A 22,191-nucleotide genomic window follows, 5' to 3' on the forward strand; every position below is an offset into this window, starting at 1 on the left:
TAACCACATAAGCAAGAAACGAGACACGTTGTTTGCAAAATGTGCACTTTTCCATGTTACCAAAATGTTCATTAAACGCATAAAGGTGCTCGGAGCATTAGTCAATCCAAATGGCATAACCAACCATTCATATAAACTAAATTTCATTTTAAAAGCCGTTTTCCATTCATCACCGAGTTTCATTCTAATCTGATGGTAACCGCTACGCAAATCAACCTTAGAGAAAATAACGGCACCACTAAGCTCATCTAACATATCATCAAGGCGTGGAATAGGATATCGATAATGAACTGTGATGTTATTAATAGCACGACAATCTACGCACATATGCCATGACCTATCTTTCTCTGGTATGAGTAAAACAGGAACCGAGCAAGGGCTAAGAGACTCACGAATGTAACCTTTATCAAGCAGCGTCTGCACCTGGCGCTGGATCTCCTTCGTCTCATCTGGATTTGTACGGTACGGGGCGCGGTTCGAAAAAGAAGCGTCGGGGATGAGATCGATCTGATGCTCAATGCCACGGAGCGGAGGAAGACCCAGTGGTAAGTCCGTAGGAAAAACATCAGCATACTCCTGCAAAAGGTTAACAATAGCAGGGCGTATATCCAAAGACGGTGCATCATCAAGCGGAACAAGCATGCGCGAGCATACAAGTGCATAACAGTGCATATGAGCTTCATGGAGATTATCAAAAATTCAAAATCAGCACGTGTAGCAAGTAAAATAGGAGAGTGCAACTTGATTTCAAATTTAATAGATGCGACTGATGTCGATTTGACTTGTTGTGCAGTTTTAGCAGCCCTAGTAAGATCATCTTTCAAAATTTGGTCAGGGGTCATTGGATGTATAATTATTTTCTAGCCTTTAAACATGAAAGACTAATGATTTGAACGACCGTGATGTAAACTATCAGTATCATATTGCCAAGGTCGACCCAATAACAAAGAGCATGCTTCCATAGGAATAACATCACAATCAGCATAATCAGAATAAGAACCCAGCGAAAAGGGGACACGTACCGAACGTGTTACCTTTATTTTACCACCATCATTAAGCCATTGAATGTGATACGGATGTGGGTGTGTGCGAGTGGGCAAGGATAATTTCTCTACCAAAGCTATACTTGCTAAATTGTTGTAGCTGTCACTATCGATGATGATGTGAATCGATCGTTCGTGCACAACGCCCTTAGTATGGAATAGAGTGTGTCGCTGATTTTTTCGGCCTGGGCAACCTGTGTGCTGAGAACACGCTGCACAACAAGAATCTCATACCTATCGGCGTCGATGGGATCAACGTGGACTTCCTCATTTTCTGCATGGTTAGTGGAAATCATAGCATGACTAGTTTCCTCAGAATCACTGGCTGAAGAGTACTCACCATTGTCACGTATAAGCAAGGTACGCTTGTTTGGGCAGTCCCGAATCATGTGCCCAAACCCTCTGCAACGATGGCACTAAATATCCTGTGTACGTCCTGTGGAAGAAACGACACCTTTGGTAGGGGCGCCGCTGGCTTGGTTGTCCTTGTGCGCGGTGTAGTGCTAGGCATAGAAGGTGCAGGGCTGGAAGGAGTTGAGTTGTGTGTCGAACCCCGGTCTGCAAAAAGAGTTAGTATATGTCTTTGATCGTCGTCCCTGCACTTCACGTTCAGCTTTGCAAGCATATTCAAACAATGTGGTTATATCAAAATAATCCTTATAATCAAGTATATCCTGAATTTTCCTGTTCAAACCACCACGAAAACGCGCCATAGCAGCGTCATCCGACTCAACCAAACCACAACGAAGCATACCCTTTTGTAATTCCTGGTAATATTCCTCAACAGATTGTGAACCTTGTTGAAAACACTGCATTTTGTTAAGAAAATCACGGACATAATAGGAAGGAACAAATTTGTAGCGCATGGCAGTTTTTAATTGGGTCCAAGTAGTGACATTGTTAACGGGAAGTTTTTGTTTATACTCACGCCACCAAATTAAAGCAAAATCAGTAAATTCACTAATGGCAGCCTTCATTTGGCTATTAGCAGGAATATCATGGCATGAAAATTTTTGTTCTACCTCCAATTCCCAATCAAGATATGCAGCAGGATCATATTTACCATTAAAAGATGGAATTTTAAATTTAATCTTAGCAAATAAGTCATTAGGGGGATGACGAACCACACGGCGTGCACGACCACGGCGATCTCCATTGTCTTGCTCAGGGTCACCACCGTAGTCCTGCTCCATCTTTGTGGTCAACGCATCAAGGTGTGCCAGGATGGTGTCGAGTGTGGTGCGAGTCACCGTTTGAGCAAGATCAAGCTGGTTGAAACGTGCGGTCGTCGAAGTGACCGTTGAATCAAGATGTTCATGCATCGTCCTAATGTCAGCAGCAAGTCCATCAACTTGTCCCCTTACTTCCTGCAACTGGACATCCACCGTGTCGTGTGCTCCTGCCATAGTTAGCGCAAACACCAAAACACCAAAACACCAAAAGGAGAAAAACTGACGACAACAGGGGAATGGTGGTGACAACTCGCTCAGTGGAATGCTGTTATCAAGTTCTTATCCGTTCTTACCAAGCCACAGGGGTGAACTGCAACCAACAGGTGGAACTGGTGAAAGATTGGATGGGCGATTGCCTGGAGAAATAGAAACCTGCTCGTCGTAGAAATATGTGGAGTTTTGGGTAGGCTGCACTCAAGTCAAGGATTAGCACGATCAAACAATAATGCAAAGTTGAATTATAGTGCAAAACACGAAACTATATTGTTGGCCACAATTGCAAAGGACACAACAAGTTAGAACAAAGAACAATGGAACTAGCAGAATGGCAGTACCGTAAATATTGTACTAGCGAGGCCAAAAAGGCACTAGTAGGAATCACAGGTGATTTTGTTTTTCTTTTTTGTATGATTTTTTGATATTTTTCTCAGCACAAGAAGCAACAAAATAGGAGCTACACCAAGTTTCACCTAAAACAGAGATCAGATGTGGTCTACAGAAAAAGAGCAAGTTCTCTGAAAAGCGTGTAAGAGCTTTGATGATTTTTTCTTTATTTTCCTGATTTTTTTGACAATTTTATCGAAACCAAATAGGCCGTAGAATTTCAGATGAGACAAGCTCAAAATGGTGTCAACAAGCTCCTGTAAAAATTTCAGATTTTTTGAACAACCGAGCGAAAAGTTATGCCCGGTTTAAGGAAGGTACCTCAAGTTATGTTTAAAACGATCGAGATGAGACAACCGCTTTGTTTCCTTTCCCTTTTTTTGTTTGTTCTCTGGTTCTATCCTTTCTCTTTCTTTTTCTTTTTTTTCTTTTCTTTTTTTTTGTTTCTGTTTTTTTACATAACCGAAGGAGAAAAACAAGGAAGCAGTGTTGACTCGGTTTGTGGCGTGATCAAACGGGAGATGGTGGCGGCGCGCTAGGGTTTGAATGGTGGAAGAAACAAGGATGGTGAAAAAAACACAATGCAACCAGCAACAAATGACGCGCAAGCACACAAATTCAACAATGCAGATTATTGAAAGAAAGTGCGAGTCTCAAAAGGGTGTTGGGATAAGGTCTAACCTGAATTTTTATGTGGTTTTGTAGACTGTAGGAGAAAAACACTCGATAAACTCACCGATCAACCTGGAAATCTGATACCACTTGATATAGCTGAGGTGCCCAATCTTTCGGTGAGTGGAGATAATTCTGATTTGGTGGAAGATGACCCTTGTGATCCGACTACGACGAGTAAGCCCGAGGTGCCAATGCAATCGCTAAACCAACTCACTATGGTTACCGACCTTGCTGATGCGAGATTGGCCTAATCACGAAGATCGTTTCCTATGCGCAATCGAAGAACGAACAAGAAAAAGATGCGAGTAATCTAATTTATTACTCGAGGGTGGAGTTCTGAATACACGAAGACAGCGCTGATTTGCGCGTGTTCGAGAGTAGCTAAAGCTAACGTAAAACTAAACTCAAAAAACAAAGGAGGCGCAGCTCCTGGATAAATAGAGAGAGGGGGCGCAGCCCCTAGTGGTGGCCAAAGGGGGAAAACGCAACCCTAGGTCGCCCACTATGGGCCGCAGTTGGGCTGGTCATCTATTCTTCTGGGCCCTCATTCTTCAGTAGCATGACGGAGTTAAGATCTCTGGCACGGGCCCGAGTTATTGGCCCAGCTAATGAAGGAAGTGGTGCTTGATGTGGAGGTGCTGATGGTGTAGTCGTACTCATGTTGCAGGTGATGTCCTCATCACAGACCCTGAGCCTCCTACAACACAAGGCAAGCCTCGGTGCATTTACCCCTTTCCTTGTTGTTTAAAACTCTTTATCACTTGAGATGATGCATTAGATGATAGAAGTTGTGTGTTAAACAATTGCTGCATTTCCTTCCTTGGAACTGTTTACCATTCCTTGATACATGTTTTATTTAAAAGTTTTTTGATGCTTAGTGTTGCCTTAGAAAACAAAATGTTTTGTTTTAAACAAAGATGACGCTTCATATGGGATGGGAAGTTTTCAAAGAAAAGACTTGATGGTGAATCCATCATGGCCATGATGGGTTCAACATCAGAAAAGATGTACCTCTGTCAGATACCAAACTTTGGGTTGCAAATGATAAAGACAAGGCCGAGCGGGTGACTTGCGCGAAAAGAGAATCTCGGTGTAGTGTCTCCGTCTGAGTCGCTTAAGGACCATGTCGATGTGGGCCTGCTGACCGAGGACGCTTTAACTGGCCACATGCCTCGTCATGGGTAAGCTTTGCCTCGGTCGGACCAATACCAGAAAGGCCACCACGCAATGGGAGTGGAGAGATGGTGAGAGTAGCGTGTACCCTCCATGGCAAGAGGCTGGACAGTGGTGTATATGTGCTCTCGGTTAGCGTGAACTCGTTCTAGTCTTGAAAAACCTGGTGGCGAGTTGACATATGCAAGGGTTAAGTCCTACATATGTCGTGTGGTTGGAGATCCTGAGCTGAGTATTAATCGATTCGAATTGTCATTACTTCTCGGACATGAAGACTTGGTCACTGACTTACACGTAGCATTCTAGTGAATCCAAAGGGTGATAAGAGATGGCTAGTGCAGGCCAAGTGCTTGAACTAGGATAGAAAGAACTCTAGATGTAGGTAATGACTTAACCTGACATTAAAACTGGATTTTTAAGGATCCACTGTTAGTAAGCATTTATGGAAACAGAGTCTTTGATTCTTGATCAGCTTTACCTTGAATCCCACAAGCCAGCATATCCTTGAGAGTCTTTTCCTTTGTCGGGTAAGACTTGCAAAAGTACACTCCGTACTCAGGGTTTTCGAACCCATGTTGTTGTAGGTGATGAAACAGCAGAGTTTTGTTGTTTCTGCTCGAAGGTGGTACCAAAGGAGGAGGCAAACTATTGAACGTGTTGGTGGGAGGATGTTTTACCTCCATGGTATGTAATAATATGTTATGCACTCAGACACCCGGTATTGTAATAAATATTCTCCTTATATTTTATAAATGTAAATTAAGTTATTGTAATCCGCTTCTGCTTATTCTTTACTCCGACTATGTGTGTAATGTCTGCGTGATGGGTGAAGCGCTCTTGGGTGATATGATGATGATACAGATGACTGAACTTGTCGAGTGATTATGTGCATCTACATGGTTGTCCGAGGTACTTAGGACAAGGACATCTGTAGGTGGGCCTAATACCTTATGAGGTTCCGTGACAGCTGGTATCGGAGCGAAGCCCGTCTCTTCAGACATTATGTAGTACTTTAAAAGAATTTTTAAATACTTACCTTAAAATATTCTTTCATTCTTATCTTACCACTTTCTGGTAGTAACTTACCTTTTAAAAGTTACCCGACGAAAGATTGACCCCATAATTATTAGGTTATGCATGCATCATGTTTAAAATATACTAAATAAAGTTTTCCCCTCTTATGGAGATATGGCGCGCACAAAAACTACCCAGCGCAAATCAACTGGATCTCAGGGTGTGCCTCGACATCGGCTGGCCTCCAGGCATGAAGCAAGAAGTAGTGGAAGTAACGACCCCATCGGGGATTTGGAGGCCAGAGTGGATCACCTCAGGTCTGAACTACGCCATGGGTGTAGGGAGCATGCGTGCGATAGTCGCCGCATTGCTGAACTATCAGCCGAAGTTAATCGCCTGTAGTACGAAATTTCGGAATGTGATACGGCTATTGACTGAGCCGTAAACTCGCGCTCTTTTGCTTGGGACTGTGAAGTCAAAGCTCTAGCTCGAGTAGCAAAACTTAGTGCATCCCTCAAAAACCTGCAAGCGTACTGCAACACCTTGCATGAAGAAGTGCATGTATTGTATGATTGGCTGCACCCGAATGTGCCACCCGATGTGGCAGCAACGGGAGCTGGAACATCTGGAACAGCAAATGGAGGATCTGATGGGGGGATTGACCTTTTTGGAGCCCCTCCTTCCATGAATCTTGCAGATGAACGATCTCCTGAAGCAGGCAGCGGAACAGCTAAGGACGAACAGGATTAGATTAGTATAGTCTAAGTAATGTACTTATGTAAAATAAGTAAGGAAGTCGAGTTGTATAATGGAGTATGTATAATTATTATTGTTTCACAATGAAATAAAGATGGTGTATGTTTGGCATGTTATATTTCCAAATGTTTCTTTGCCTCAGATGCCACCCCGGACCCGTGCTCATGATGGGGCAGGTACATCCCGCGGCGGGGAGGACACTCCCAACTGTTTCTTATTTTAGAGTTTTTGGGAGCAAATGCTTTATTCTTATTAAAAGAGGTAGAAATTCAAAATTTGTTCCTAAAGCAGTAGATGGCTTTTTACTTGGTTATGACTCAAACACAAGGGCATATAGAGTCTTCAACAAGTCCACTGGATTAGTTGAAGTTTCTTGTGACATTGTATTTGATGAGACTAATGGCTCTCACGTAGAGCAAGTTGATCTTGATGAACTAGATGATGAAGAGGCTCTATGCGTCGCGCTAAGGAACATGTCCATCGGGGATGTGTGCCCAAAAGAATTCGAAGAGCCCATACAAGCACAAGATCAACTATCATCTTCCATACAAGCATCTCCACCAACTCAAGATGAAGACAAGGCTCAAGAAGAAGAGGATGAAGAACAATACGATGAGCCACCTCAAGAGGAGGACATTGATCAAGGGGAGACGAAGATGAGCAAGACAAGGAAGATGATCAAGAAATTCGGGATCAAAGACCACCACACCCAAGAGTCCACCAAGCAATTCAAAGAGATCACCCCGTCAACTCCATACTTGGTGACATTCACAACGGGGTAACCACTAGATCTCGAGTTGCTCATTTCACTGAACATTACTCTTTTGTGTCCTCTATTGAGCCATACAGGATAAAGGATGCACTAAGGGATCCAGATTGGGTGGTGGCTATGCAAGAGGAGCTCAACAACTTCACGAGGAATGAGGTATGGCAATTACTCCCACGTCCTAACCAAAATGTTGTAGGTACCAAGTAGGTATTCTGCAACAAACAAGATGAGCATGGTGTGGTGACAAGGAACAAAGCTCGACTTGTTGCAAAAAGTTATTCACAAGTTGAAGGTTTGGATTTTGATGAAATCTATGCACCCGTAGCTAGGCTTCAATCAATTCGCATATTACTTGCCTATGCTACTTACAATGGCTTCAAGTTATATCTAATGGACGTGAAGAGTGCCTTCCTCAATGGCCCTATCAAGGAAGAGGTCTATGTTGAGCAACCTATTGACTTTGAAGATAGTGAGTATCCTAACCATGTTTATAAGCTCTCAAATGCGCTTTATGGGCTCAAGCAAGCCCCAACAGCATGGTATGAATGCATGAGAGACTTTCTTATCACTAATGGCTTCAAAGTTGGAAAAGCTGATCCTACCCTCTTCACTAAAACTATTTCTAAAGACATGTTTATATGCCAAATCTATGTTGATGATATTTTTTTGGGTCTACTAACAAGTCAACTTGTGAAGAGTTTAGTAGGATTATGATACAGAAATTCGAGATGTCAATGATGGGGGAGTTGAAGTATTTCCTTGGATTCCAAATCAAGCAACTCCAAGAGGGCACCTTCATGAGCCAAATGAAGTACATTCAAGATATACTTAAAAAGTTTGGAATGAAGAATGGCAAACCCATCAAGACACCCATGGGAATAAATGGGCATCTCGACCTCGACACGGGAGGTAAATCCGTAGATCAAAAGGTATGTCGGTCGATGATAGGTTCTTTACTCTACTTATGTGCATCTTGACCAGATATTATGCTTTCTGTATGCATGTGTGCAAGGTTTCAAGCAAATCCTAAGTAAGTTCACCTTAGGGCCGTGAAAAGAATCATGAGGTATTTAGTTTATACTCCTAAGTTTGGGCTTTGGTACCCCAAGGGATCTACCTTTGATTTAATTGGGTATTCTGATGTCGATTATGCTGGATGTAAAATTGACAGAAAGAGCACATCAGGGACTTGTCAGTTTCTGGGAAGATCCCTGGTGTCTTTGGCTTCAAAGAAACAAAACTCAGTAGCTCTTTCCACCGCTGAAGCCGAGTATATTGCTGCAGTCCATTGATGTGCACAATTATTTTCGATGAGGCAAACCCTTAGGGACTATGGCTATAAATTGAGCAAAGTCCCTCTCCTATGTGACAATGAGAGTGCAATCTGCATGGCGGATAATCCCGTTGAACACAACCGCACTAAGCACATAGACATCCGGTATCACTTTCTGAGAGATCACCAACAAAAGGGGATATCGAAATTGCTTATGTTAACAACCACAACCAATTAGCCGATATCTTTACCAAGCCACTAGATGAAAAGACCTTTAGCAAACTTAGGAATGAGCTAAATATACTTGATTCTCGGAACTTTGATTGAAACATTGCACACGTAGCTAATTTGTATACCTTTGATCATGTCTCTTTCATTTGGTACAAATGCATATTTCTTATTCTTCTTGTACTAAGGCTAAGACTAATGTGCTTTCAAGCATATGTCTACGATTAGTCGTAGATTGAAAGGGAAATGGAGTATTCGACAAAGACAAGGCTTCCACTCTAACTCTGATGGTATCATTTATCCTTTGTCGTTACTCCGAAAATTCTCAATTGGTATGACCCTTCACTCATATTTTCTTTAGCAATGGGGAGAAAAGTATTAGACCCCAAAGGGGGAGAATTGTAAAAGGGCTCTCAAAGATCTATGTTTTTGGCGATTAATGCCAAAGGGGGAGAAAGTATTAAGCCCAAAGCAAAAGGACCGCACCACCATTTTAAAAATTAGTATATATTTCAAATTGGTATCAAGATTTTTCAAAAAGGAAGAAATTATTTCAATTGGTATTTGAGCTAATCTCAAAATTATCAACTGATATCTCATTTGGTATCTCAAGTTTTTTTCAGTCGGTATCTTATTTGATTTCAAAATTTCAATTGGTATAATTTCACTTGATATCTGTTTCAAAAAGAGAAATCATTTCAAAAACCCTCTTGAAAGCTAAGGGGAGAATTTCTTCAGGGGGAGCTTTTATTTAGTCAAAGGAAAAGCGTCTGAAACAGGGGGAGGAATTTCAAATCTAAAAATGCTTATTGCAATCATATTCTTATACCTTTGACTATTTGGAAAAGAATTTGAAAACATTTTTCCAAAAGATTTGCAAAAACAAACAAGTGGTGCAAATGTGGTCCAAAATGTTAAATAGGAGAAAAGCAATCACGTTTATTCTTAGATATATGAATAAAGTCTTTCAATGGTTTAATTCTAAGTAACCTATGCACATCTATCATAATTGCAAACTAGTTACATTTCTACACTTTTTATTTGCTTTTGTTTGTTTTGGTATCAATCACCAAAATGGGGGAGATTGAAAGGGAAATGGACCTAATCATTTCCTATAATCGTTTTTTTGGTGGTTGACGTCCATCACAAACCACTTGGACTAACTAGTTTGTCTAGATGTCATTTATCTCAGGTGCATAAGGTTCAACACAAACCAAGAAAGAAATTCAGTTGGGGACAGAAACAAATTTGGAGAAAAGCACTTGAGAGTGTGCTGCCTATGGCACACCGGACAGTGTCCGGTGCACCAGGCCCGCGCGCAAGCGAATAGGCCACTCTCGGGTTTCTGCCGGGCGTGCTCCGCTATAATTCACCGGACTGTCCGGTATGCACCGGCATGTCCGATGAGCCAACGGAGCAACGGTAACCTGTGCGTCAATGGTCGACTACAAAAGTGAATAGTAGTGAACAGCGTGTCAGAAGTCAGAGCGCAGAAGTCAGAGGTCATCGGACATGTCCGGTGTGGCACCGGACTGTCTGGTGCAACGGCTCCAACGATCAAGTCGCTCCAAACCCCAACGGGCGTGCTGACGTGGCGTGCACCGGACAGTGAACAGTACCTGTCTGGTGCGCCCATCGCCAGCAAAACCAACCAATGGCTAGGAAGTGGTTGGAGGCTATAAATACCCCTAACCACCTCCTTCAATGGCATCCAAGTTTTCTGAACTCCATATTCATTACAAGAGCAAAGCCAAACACTCCAAGACACATTCAAAGCATTCAATCCACTCCAAGCTCCCAAAATCAACTCTAGTGCTTAGAGACTTGTGAGAGGATTATTTGTGTTCTTTTGTTGCTCTTGTTGCTTGGATTGCTTTCTCCTTCCCATTCTTATTCATCTAAGTGCTTGTAAAGTTAGCAAGAGACACCTATGTGTGTGGTGATCCTTGCGGGGTCTTAGTGACCCAATTGATTAAGGAGAAGGCTCATCCGGTCTGAGTGACCGTTTGAGAGAGGGAAAGGGTTGAAATAGACCCGGCCTTTGTGGCCTCCTCAACGGGGACTATGTTCTTTGGAACCGAACCTCGGTAAAACAAATCATCGTGTTCACTCGCTTTGATCTTCGCTTGATTTATTTGGCCTCTTTTCTCTCTATAAAGTTTCCTTGCTAATATTGATTTGAGTTTGCTCCCAAACGTCATCCGCATTAATTGAGCAACTCATAGCAAGAGAAACAATCTTCCGCACTCGAATTTAATTCAAACGCTAACCCCAGCCTTAGTGTGTGTTTAAGTTTATAAATTTCAGGTTTCGTCTATTCACCCCCTCTAGGCGACTATCACAAATGCCACAATCTTTCTGATTACGAACAACGTGGTCATTTAGATTAAGTCCTCCAAGTTATGAAGGCTGGAGATGATTCTCCTATATTTTTGTTGTGGTAGAAGGAGATAATTTTCCTCACAATATCCACATTACCTAGCTTGTTAATTCCAATAGAATTGAGCTGATTGATAATTATATTTAAACGAGAGTACATATCTCTAACAAGCTCATTTTCTTTTATAGCAAAAGAATTATACACATTCAAGACTAGGCAATGTTTTTGCTACAGACATTGGATGTACTATCATAGAGCTCATGTAATTTTAGCCAAATCTCATTAAATGTTTTCAAAGTAAATACTTAATTAAAAATATTCATGCTAAGTGATTCATATAAGCAATTCTTGGCTCTAGCATTTAAATAAATTTCCTTAAAATCACTAGCGGTGAGCTTCTCAAGATTCCAAGGGGGGTTTCATCCCGTCGCGAGTGACTCTTCAAACACCTAGATCAACAGCTTCTAGGTAACAAGTCATTCTAGCACCATAATAATAGGAATAAGTGCATCAAAGTGTGGTGGCCTATGAGTATTTATCTCCTTCCTATAAATAGTATCGACTTGATTAGCGATGAAGCTAAAACGTTTCAAATGAATCAAACCAGGCTCCGATACCAATTGAAAGGAACACAGACGTCTAAGAGGGGTGAATTAGGACTTCTAAAAATCTTGTTAATCTAGGCCACATATAAATCCTTAGAACAGAACCTATGCAAATAAGTAAATTAGAATGTGCAAATTAGGTTTTGTTTAAGTGTTGCTATCTCTACCGCAAAAAGAGTTATGCAAACTAAGTTCTATGCCTAAATATTCTAAACTAGACATAGAGAGATTGATACTTAAGTACTTGATATAAATGTGAAAGCTAAAGAACAAAGGTAGAGAATGCAAACTCCCGTGGATGCGCTAGTATTTTTACCGAGGTATCCAGAACCGCACAAGACTGACTAATCCTCGTTGGTGCCCCTACGCAAAGGGAAGCTCACGCGAGGTCCAAACACATGATCGAGTAACTCCGTAGAGTCGCGGGCCTTCTCCACATGCAAGTGGTGCTCTACTTCCGGCTCCTCTCGGATACTCACTGCTGTCATCGATCTTTCGGTTGGTTCGTCGTGCGCCTCGTTCCCTCCGGTACACAGTGGCAACTGCACTACAAACGCGGTTAATGGGGTCTCGCAAAACTCTTGTCCCACTCAGTACAATATTACAATGGCTCGCGCAAGAGCCGAGGGGTTTTGTGGGTTTTTCTAAACTTACTCAACTAACTAAGAACAACCTACAATAAGCGCAATATCGATCTAACTAATCTAAGCACTTCACAAAGAATATAGGCTAATCACCAAGTGGTTCTATTAAGCACTTGCGTATTTGAAGCCTTGGATATGTGTATCACATGTGTTGGACCATTTTTGGCTCGTTTAGTCACCTGGCTAAACTTTAGTAACTAAACTTTAGTCACCAAAGTACCATGTTTGGTTTTAGTGACTAAACCTGACTTAAGAGCATTAATTGATGTGTATATTGACTGAAAAGTTTAGGTCTGACGCTTGGGTTGCCACATGCTTCATTAAAGAAAGAAGGGAAAGTACTATAAAATTTACTTTTAGTCCCATTTAGTTACCCCTTGACTAAAGGACTAAACTTTAGTAACCCCGACCATTTGAAGATGTGGAACCCAAAGCAACATACCATTTGAAGATGTTGCTTTGGCTCCCACATCTTCAAATGGTAGGCTATGTGAGTATTATAGATCCTCATCCAATTATAACGATTGGAGGAAAGCAAGCTTTTCTGACTGTGTCACACCAGACCGTCGATCTGAATCCACCATGTCAGCTAGCGCCGATCCGAATCCACCATGTCAGCTAGTCGTTGGCACTTTGCTACACTATAGCAAATTCGGTGTGCCACCCGCACGGTCTGGTGCCGCCACGTAAGATAGTCGTTGGCTACTAGCCGTTGGACCTCGGTTCGGTGCACCAGCTGGCCGAGAGCCATTTGCAGAGCTCTCTGGGCACACGATCTGGTGCACTACGGACCGATGCGATGCGCCAACTGACAGCCCAGTCCTTCATTTCTTCATTCTTTTCGCTTGGGCTCTTTTCGTCTTGTGTCTTAGACTTGTGCTAAAAAATTATAACTCTTCTATAGGTCTTTTAGGTGTTCTTTTTAAGGTGTTGCATCCTCATAGTCTAAGTCCAATTCACTTCACATCATGTGAACTATAACCCACAAACACTTAAAAACATTAGTTCACTAGTTATGTTGTTCATGAAACACCAAAATCACTTTTTTAAGATGTTGCATCCTTATAGTCTAAGTCTAATCCACTTCACATCATGTGAACTATAACACACAAACACTTGAAAACATTAGTTCACTAGTTATGTTATTCATGAAACACCAAAATCACTTTGGCCCCGTTTGTTTCCTTGGAATTGAATTCCATTTTAATAATTATAATTTAGACAAAACTAATAGTTCATATAGTTATATATGTAATATATTTGTATATTATCTTAAATCATATGAGAGAGATAGTTATATACTACATTCATGTTATAATGAAGCAAATATAAGAGCATGCTATAAGTTGTACATCAGAAAAATAGCATGTAAATCTATAGAATCAATTTCCATCTTTCACCCCGTGAATTTGAGATAGGCTTATATGATAACTTTGGAAAATGGTGAAATGTCATATTCTAAAAAAATAGCCTATTTCAATAGTAAAATTCCAATTTCTCAAAATGAAAGAAAACAAACAGAGCCTTAGACAAATGGGTCAAAGTCCATTTCCTTATATATATCAAGATTACATGGACTAGGCCTTAGCACATTACAATAATTACAATAGAGACACAATAATCCGACAAAGTACTCTCCCATTTATTCCAAATTATACTCCTTCCGTTTTTTTTATTTATCATATTTTAGTTCAAAAATGAACTAGCGAAATACAAATATTCGAGAACAGAAGTAGTTTATTTAGCTTTTCGAGAACATATTTTTTTGCTATCTACCCAGATACTATATCTAGATGGCCAAGTGAGAGAATACTACACAAGGAATTATCTTTGGTCCATGATAACTATAAAAGAATAAAATTACTCAGAACAGTTATGGTTCTCTTATTAAATCAAAGAACTTGGATTGACTAGCGGTTACAAGGGCGTTAGAGATAAAAGTATAAAAGTTATCATTTTTTTAATTTGAGGAATGAACAAATGTGATGAACTACATAAAACATTTTTTTGGGCATGGATGAACTATAGAAACATGTAACTTGCAAACATGGACAATTACTATGAAAAGAAGAAACAAACTGAATATAGAACAGAATAGCTCATATAAGTTATTCCTCTTAATCTAAATAATTTACCAAATTGAGTTCAACTCTACCTGCAAAGAACCGAATTTTCAATGCGCAACAGAATATTTCATAAAACAAGCTAATCCTGGGAATTTGAAATTCTGAATGGTTTTACAAATTCAGTCCAACTCCACCTCATCATATACCGCAATATCTTTTTGTGAACACTTTTCAAATATACAACATCCTAAGAATCAAGTATAGAAAACTATTTCAGACAGATGGGCAACAGTTATTAACATACAGATCAGATCTTCACAGCCAAATTTCTAGCAACTGAACATGAAATCCTAGTGGACAAAATTTGAAGATACAGGAAAGGAAACTGCTGACAATCTCAACTGTGCTGTAATATCTCAACTGAAGCTAGATCTGAGTGTTTTGGAGCCATTGCTGGCTTCAATCAAGAGGGTTGAAGACCTGATGTCAAGCAGGATGATTTCTGCAACATCCTTATTATGTTTTTTCTGCCATTGCTACAACAGTAAAACACATCATCACATAAATGGTTGTCAAGAGGGTACAGAATATAAGGCAAAACTATAACGCATCAAATATAAACAACAAGCAAGCCTGTAGGCTGCAGGGACAGAGAACAGTTTATTAGGACATGAGATAACTTTGGCAATAAGGACAAGATAAAGGAAATGAGGAATCATATCCTACACCTTACAATCCAAAAGTTAGACCAGCAAGATTCATTTTCTCTGCAAGTAGGGCTTGACTGATTCCAAGACAACCTGACCATCAGAGAATCTCATGAATGTTTAGGACATGTAAGGCAAAGTCCCACAAGGAAATAAATGATGCAAGTACATACCCTTCCATCATAGGACAAAGAAGCGAATAATGATGGATCATGGGAGCTCCATGCAATACCTACAATTTTAATTAACCCTGTGATTCCTTCTCGAAGTTCTAATTGATAAGCGAAATATGAAGGTTGGAGGGTACCATAGATGCTGTCTTCATAGTCAGTATATGAGTTAAGTAATGGTTCTTCTTGTCTATTGGGTGAACCAGAAGGGCTGTAAAAAATGACCACGGCATCAATATCACAAATTTGAAGAAAACACTAAGAAAAAAATTGAGAAATCATGGAGAAAAAATTAGAGACCTATTAGGTTCAGAATCATTGTTGCTAACTTTAGCCAACCATAAATTTACAGTTGAATCTGTTCCAGCACTCTACAATGTACACAATAAAACCAATATATCATTACTTTACCCCCCCCCCCCCCCCCCCAAAAAAAATTAGTTGCATGTCGACAGAGGGAGTGAGACAGACCAGAAGCAGCTCATCATACTCAGGATTGTGCTGAATAGCCCATGTCCTGTAAACATAATGAGATATAAAAATCCTGGGTATTTGCTAGATAAGAAGGGCAAAACAGGTTTGTGTAATCACAAATGTTAGTGACCAAACCACATCCAGAAATTTCACATCGAATTGGATGAAATTGACTCTTGTTCAATGAAAGTAAGTGCCAAACCATACAAAATTCACAGCATATATACACACATTTTTTTTCTCAAATACGCAGGACAGCTGCGTATCTTTGTATCAATAGGAGAAGAAAAAAAGGCACATGGCCAGAACCGTACAAAAAGGAAAACCAACACACACACACACACTCAAAAGATACTAGGCCTGCACACACTCCAGGCCACCAGCACATCGCACATGCATACATGAGATTGAGAACATTTAAAGATTGCATAGAAACATTCTGGTTTGAGTATACTTTATTACACAGTACATACCAATGTGAGTGCCCAGGGAGGTCTTTCAGAGGAAGCTTAAGCATTCTGAGATCCCACAAGCAAATTCCAAAGTCATCTTCTGTTGTTGCCTGAAGCGTATAACCGATTACTATTCAGAAGCAAATATATATTTTTGAGTAGCAGTATAAATAAGTTGATAATAATTCAAAATGAACAAGTAATAGCTGTCGTCGTTGTGAACTAGAACACGGGTGTTCAATTTGGCAGACTCTACGTAATTGGATCAGGAGTTGGCTAGATTAAACTAATACAACAATAAATCGATAAAAAATAATTTTGCTCGTAGAACACAATCAAGAGTTCTAACCAGTTATTTAATAATAACAAAGTAAAAAATCATGTCATACTCCAGTGTGAACATGCAGTGAACTACAGAAGCAAGAAAAAAAAAGAATCCATAATCAAATTATAACAAAAATAATGTAGAAATATAACCAAGAAACACAAGGTAATACAAAGTTGTTGTCTTCAATGTTACTACATAAAGATAATTCATAGGAATGTTCGATTAATGTAAATATATATGAAATATTGCTTCATATGGGAAACATGAAAGTAAGTGTCATACTCACAATAATGTGTTGCTTCTTGGGGTTATAATCCACATCCCGTATATGTGCATGTTCAATTGCAGATGATTTTCTGAGAATGACACATTTTAAAGATAAATATATAACTGCAACATTTCAAAAACTGAACGACAGACAAGCTTAGAAAATAATAGAAGGTCAAGTTAAAGTATTAACTCCATAGAACGTAGATCCCACAAATGAAGTGATGAATCAGATATTGAAGCAATTGAATTATGATTGTGTGGATCCCAAGCCCCACCACTCAAATTTGGAAGCATGTCAGCTGATCCCTGTGAGATCACCTGCAATGTATGAATCCAAATGAAGATGGTGTTTAGATTCTTGACATTTCATAATCTAGTAATAAAGTTAAATGTTTGAAAACAGTGAAAGTATCTTGCAAGTATGCTGATGATATATTGACAAACAGAAGGATAATGACACACCTTAGCTGATTTATTTGACATGTCTACGTTCCAAAGAAAAATATTTCGGTCATCAATGCTAATTAGTTTATCATGCTTTCCAAGTGGCCACCAGATCACACTACAAAATGAGCAGCTTAGAGGTGTCAAGAACCAATAAAGATGATACACATCGCTAGCAGCTTTTAAGAATATAGAGCAAGTGAGACTAGTTTAAAAGATTATAGAAAGACATAACAGCAGAAGTTGAAATAAAATATTCTCATCCATTATGTCCTTCATGAGCACTGTGGGACATAATCCTTGTATATTGTTTAAAACGTGCTGGTGTAATGTGAAACAGGTGCAGCATGGAAGACAGGACAGAACATTTATTGCATCTTTCTTAGTAACTATACTCTTATCTCAATGTTCATGTGTAGTGACTAGTGAACAAGTGATGCAAGAACAAGTAATGCAGTCACACAAGTGCGGCCACAATCATCAAGTAACTACAAATAAACACCATGTGGGTCAGGAAGGAACATTAACCACAGAGTTGCATTTCATCCAACAAATGTTGGACACAAAGTCTCAAATTCAAAACATATGAGAATTTAGTACAGTAAGTAGATCAAATATCTCTAGAGCAGCCAAAAACCAACAGAAACAGGAGTCCACCGTCTAATCTTGCCCGTATGCCCACTAAGCTCAAAGAGCTGCTCAAGCTGCGGTGAGTTTGATTGCCCATTAAGCTCTGGGATCTTCCAAACTGACGCACCAAAGCCCTCACCTGCATTCACATAACGATTTTTTCAAATAACAGGAAAATCACACACTACAGATTTGCAAATTGCAATGCTCATGAACAGAGAGGCAACTTTTCCGTTCGTTACCAGATGTGTAGACTGTGGAGAAGACCCTGTGATCGAAGGGACATGATTTGAGATCCCAGATCTCGTTGGGGTGGTAGAAGACTCCATCGCACACCAGCTCACTCTCCGCCGGCGAAAGCCGGATCAGGTGCACCTACTTACGCACGAAGAGGATTCGAGATCCAAATGAAATCACACGCCATTTCCCCTGACAGATAAGTACTATTCGAATCGCAATCCCACCAGGCGCGACGCGCCTTCATGGACGCGAGACACGCACCTCGTTCTCCTCCTTGAGGCTGAGGGTCCCGGCGAGGAAGGTGGTCGAGCTGGCGTCCGCGCGCACGTCGGCGATACACCGTGCCTGCAAGAGCAGAGAGAGAGGACAAAGTGGTTAAGGCAGATGGTTCAAAGAAGGTTCCAGAAGGCGCTGCTGGTGCTTGCTTGCTTGCCTGGTACTTGAGGCCACCATAGACGATGCCGCTGGATCCGCCCTGCATTGTCGTGTGCGCTTCGGATGCGCGCGGCGATGCCGCTGATTTCTCGCTCCGAGACGGAAGAGGCCGGGCGGACAAGAGATAATTGGATTTTTGCCACTCCCAATGTTGTCTTCTTGTTATAACTAGGTGAGTGTCCGTGCGTTGCGACGGTAAACAAATTAACAAATTATTTGATCAAATGTTAGTGCATAATAATTACATAAAACGAACAACACATATATTATCTTCGACTACAAGCTTGCCTCTTTGCACAAACACGAAGCATGATATTAATCTCAAACAAATATGATGAATATTATACGCGTTTGCCCAGTGAGATGAGAAATTGTGGGGTTAGATGGAAGAGAAAAGCGTTAGGCCCAGTGAGATGAAAAATAGCATGACTAACAAATGTTGCCTTATAGTAGCACTATGTATGTGCCTATGCATTGCCACGTGAGTTAAAAATTAGTATAAAATATAGATATAGAACAACAAATAACACTATGATATGCACCGCACAAGAACAATTAGGAACAGTTAACACATTGGCATGTAGCAGGTAGCAATACACTAATTGTTATTCTATAATTTTGTTAATATAGAATGCCTGTATATGTTTTGACTATAGAAATTCAACGTACTATAGAAATTCAACGTAGTGGTCCTAAGCAATGCATGTATTCTCACTCGAGCTCGCAGCTGGTTTAGTATGACACAAGTTCTCACGAAACTGTCACCTGCTCTATATGTTCCTATAGTCAAAACATCAAGGATAGGGAAACTTTCATCTGCTCATTATTATAGGTTCTTCTAAACATTGTGTAAAACATGGACAATTATATGATATCATCAATAGCAAGGCTACCAGACTTCTACAACCAACTGAGCTATAACTCCTATCAGTTTCTGCTAACCGAACGAAACAACTATCACATCACATAGGCACCTGCGCACTGGTCAGCAAGGCTTCTTCCTGTTTTCCTCTGCAAAAACAACAACAATTTCCCTTCCAAGCAGCATCTTCCCATCCATATGGTACTTTGCATCAGAAGCATCCTCAGGATCAAAGTATTGGATGAACCCAAATCCTCTAAGTTCCCTGAAACAGAAAGCAGATTAGTATTTCACTAAAAGCAACAATGCTTCAGAACCATTAAGGAGAAGACCCCTGCAGAGACAATCAAATCAAGATGTTGCAACCTCTTCCTTCCAAGAATGGTGATACAAACAAATCAATTTCAGTCGATACACAAATCAATCTCAAAGGTAAAGCAGGCACTAAGCTGCTGACCTTGCAGTCATCAGTGTTTAGAGATACACTTGAAACTCTTCATAACTTGCATATCTCTTTAAACCTCTATTTCTTCCTTTTTCTTCAATAGTACTCTTAAGACTTGCGTCTTCAAAAAAGTTACTTTCACTGTTAATCTCAGGGGGTGCGTAAAGCAACCCAGTGTAAACCATACGATACAGAGAATAATAATTAAAAATCTGTAAAGAACATGCTTATAATATGTTAAAAACAAACAACAACACATCTAAATCTAGAGGAAGTTTTTCTTTTTCAGAATAAATCATGAGTATGACAAAATGTATAGGTCTATGTAAACAAAACTACACAACAGATTCGATCAAGTCCTATTTAGATAATCCTCCAATATAGTTATCTTCTAGTTATCCAAGATAATGTGCTCTTTCACAAAAGCAAAATGGAAATAATGGCTAACCTTCGGAAGGATGCAAAGTTGATAAATACATCAGCTGTTGGGTGTGCATTGTAGACACCTTTAATACTACAAAAGATACACAAGTAAATATACCATGTTGTGCTAGCAATCAGATACCATGTTAGTGGGCAGAGATAATACAATACAAAATCCTAATTAATATTTGAGTGATGGTGAGTGTATCATAAAGATCACAAAGCGTATCAATCTTCCACTCCTCTTTGTCAACAACAACAAAGAATTGTTTGATGCCCTAAAACATGATATTATAAAACTTAGTAGCCAAAAAAGACATCAATATAGGTCCAAGCATAACTTTAAATGGTATTCTGAGCCTCTGAGTTCCATCATCAGATAAAGGTGCAGGTTGCCTTTCGCCGGCTTATTTGCGCAGCAAGTCTCTCAGTTTATCGGTGGCTGACCTCAGTTCGGCAGCGATGCCAACTTCATTGGCCGAGTGCCCTGCATCTGCTACCACCTGCATCGAGTGGAGTCATAGGCGATCAAGTTATCGATGCTCAGGCATAATTCTAAAAAAACAGGTGAATTTACCAAGATTCCTTTCCGAATATTTGCCTAAGTGTTTCATAAGTTGAACCATGAGTTTCATAGAAGAAAGATACCAGCTACTTAGTCTACCAAAAGGTGATTGTTTGCAACCATCTAAGCAAAATATCATGTGGCCTATATCTGGGTTCAACGACCAACCAACTGCATTCCTAATAACATGCTGTCTCTTGTCAAAGGCAGCCAAGCATGTATTGTCATTGTTTGATGAAAGGAAAACAATTGATGACAGTACGACACCGATTTCCGACACTGGAAAAACTATTTTGGTGCTTCAATATAACAATCCTATTAAATCGCAATTCCAGCATGAATATCATATATGGTAATTGGAGAAATGACTGGAGGACCATTTACCTTGAATTCTGATTCAGGCCAAGCCTTATGAAGATCCCAAGCAGACATCATAGGGCAACAAACATCATAACGTCCCTGCACCACAAAGTGTTCAGGCACAAGCACACTTATATTTATCGATTTGATATCTGCCACTGATTTGAGTTCCAGATTATCCAGGCCATCATGCAAGACAATAACAAAGAAAACATGCTTGGCCAGAAGTTCAATGACAACTAAAGGTAGACAGGCATGAAGAGCTAAAGGCAATGCACAACTTGATTTGTAAAATATAATATCTACTCCATCTGTTCCAATTTTTTTTCTTAAACGCGCAGGAGAGCTGCGGATCATTAAATTAAGAGAAGAAAACAGTCCAAAATGGACCAAAGTACAATGCCAAAATAGGCAAAACTATGCCATCCGTTCCAAATTATAAGCTGTTTTGTCTTCTAGCAGACACACATGGACATTGTGAAAACAGCAACACTCATTGACAAGCATACCAGTACAATAAAACCTTTAATATGTCGGATCTTATCAACATTGTCCAATAGGAATGAGTCCTAGGGTAAAAATCCCTTATTCACAAAGTAGTGGTTTTCAATCCTTGCAAATGCCTGAAAAATCATAGAACCTTGCATCAGAAAATATAAGAGAAAATGTAATTTGACCACATAAATCATAAAAGTGTCGACTAAAAAATGTCTTATCAAAATTATGTTGCTCTTTGTAGCTTTAGGCATGTTATCTGTGGGAAGTGATTCAATAAGAGAAGTAATTCGATGGTTGAAAGCGTTTCAATAGGATAAATTATATGTAGAAAGTGATTATGTGACGGAAGTGAAAGAGAAGCTACTTTTTTTTTCAACTCCTAGCCTTCTAGTTCATTTCAGAAATCCCTTCACGAAATAAGCAAGCA

General features: G+C 40.0%; 1 protein-coding gene and 1 long non-coding RNA gene across 9 annotated transcripts; both read right to left on the minus strand.

The window, feature by feature from the left end:
* Positions 1-14,565: 14,565 nt before the first annotated feature.
* LOC100283807 (protein TSSC1) lies at positions 14,566-18,746 on the minus strand. Of its 7 annotated transcripts, none has more exons than NM_001402544.1 (14): positions 18,610-18,723; positions 18,438-18,521; positions 18,179-18,311; positions 17,964-18,075; positions 17,325-17,424; positions 17,053-17,180; positions 16,879-16,948; positions 16,286-16,374; positions 15,810-15,855; positions 15,639-15,709; positions 15,476-15,549; positions 15,342-15,400; positions 15,195-15,261; positions 14,566-14,997 (listed from the first exon to the last, which is right to left on the minus strand). In NM_001402544.1, exons 1-13 carry the CDS (start codon positions 18,655-18,657, stop codon positions 15,220-15,222), a joined length of 1,056 nt encoding a protein of 351 aa, NP_001389473.1. In that variant the 5' UTR covers positions 18,658-18,723; the 3' UTR covers positions 14,566-14,997; positions 15,195-15,219. The 7 variants fall into 7 exon arrangements, 6 of the variants coding, with proteins under 6 accessions (NP_001389473.1, NP_001150177.2, NP_001389474.1 ...); NM_001156705.2 differs by having other exon boundaries at positions 15,190-15,261; XM_008679088.3 differs by having other exon boundaries at positions 14,587-14,997; positions 15,190-15,261; positions 17,948-18,075; positions 18,610-18,743.
* A 1,459-nt stretch (positions 18,747-20,205) lies between these two features.
* LOC111591356 (uncharacterized) lies at positions 20,206-21,949 on the minus strand. Of its 2 annotated transcripts, XR_002750536.2 has the most exons (3): positions 21,776-21,949; positions 21,291-21,365; positions 20,685-20,844 (listed from the first exon to the last, which is right to left on the minus strand). It is a non-coding gene; the product is annotated as an uncharacterized lncRNA (long non-coding RNA). The 2 variants fall into 2 exon arrangements; XR_004857786.1 differs by lacking the exon at positions 21,776-21,949 and having other exon boundaries at positions 20,206-20,844; positions 21,291-21,575.
* Positions 21,950-22,191: the final 242 nt, after the last annotated feature.

This window comes from Zea mays, chromosome 4 (genome assembly GCF_902167145.1).
Source record: "Zea mays cultivar B73 chromosome 4, Zm-B73-REFERENCE-NAM-5.0, whole genome shotgun sequence".
NCBI lineage: Eukaryota > Viridiplantae > Streptophyta > Magnoliopsida > Poales > Poaceae > Zea > Zea mays.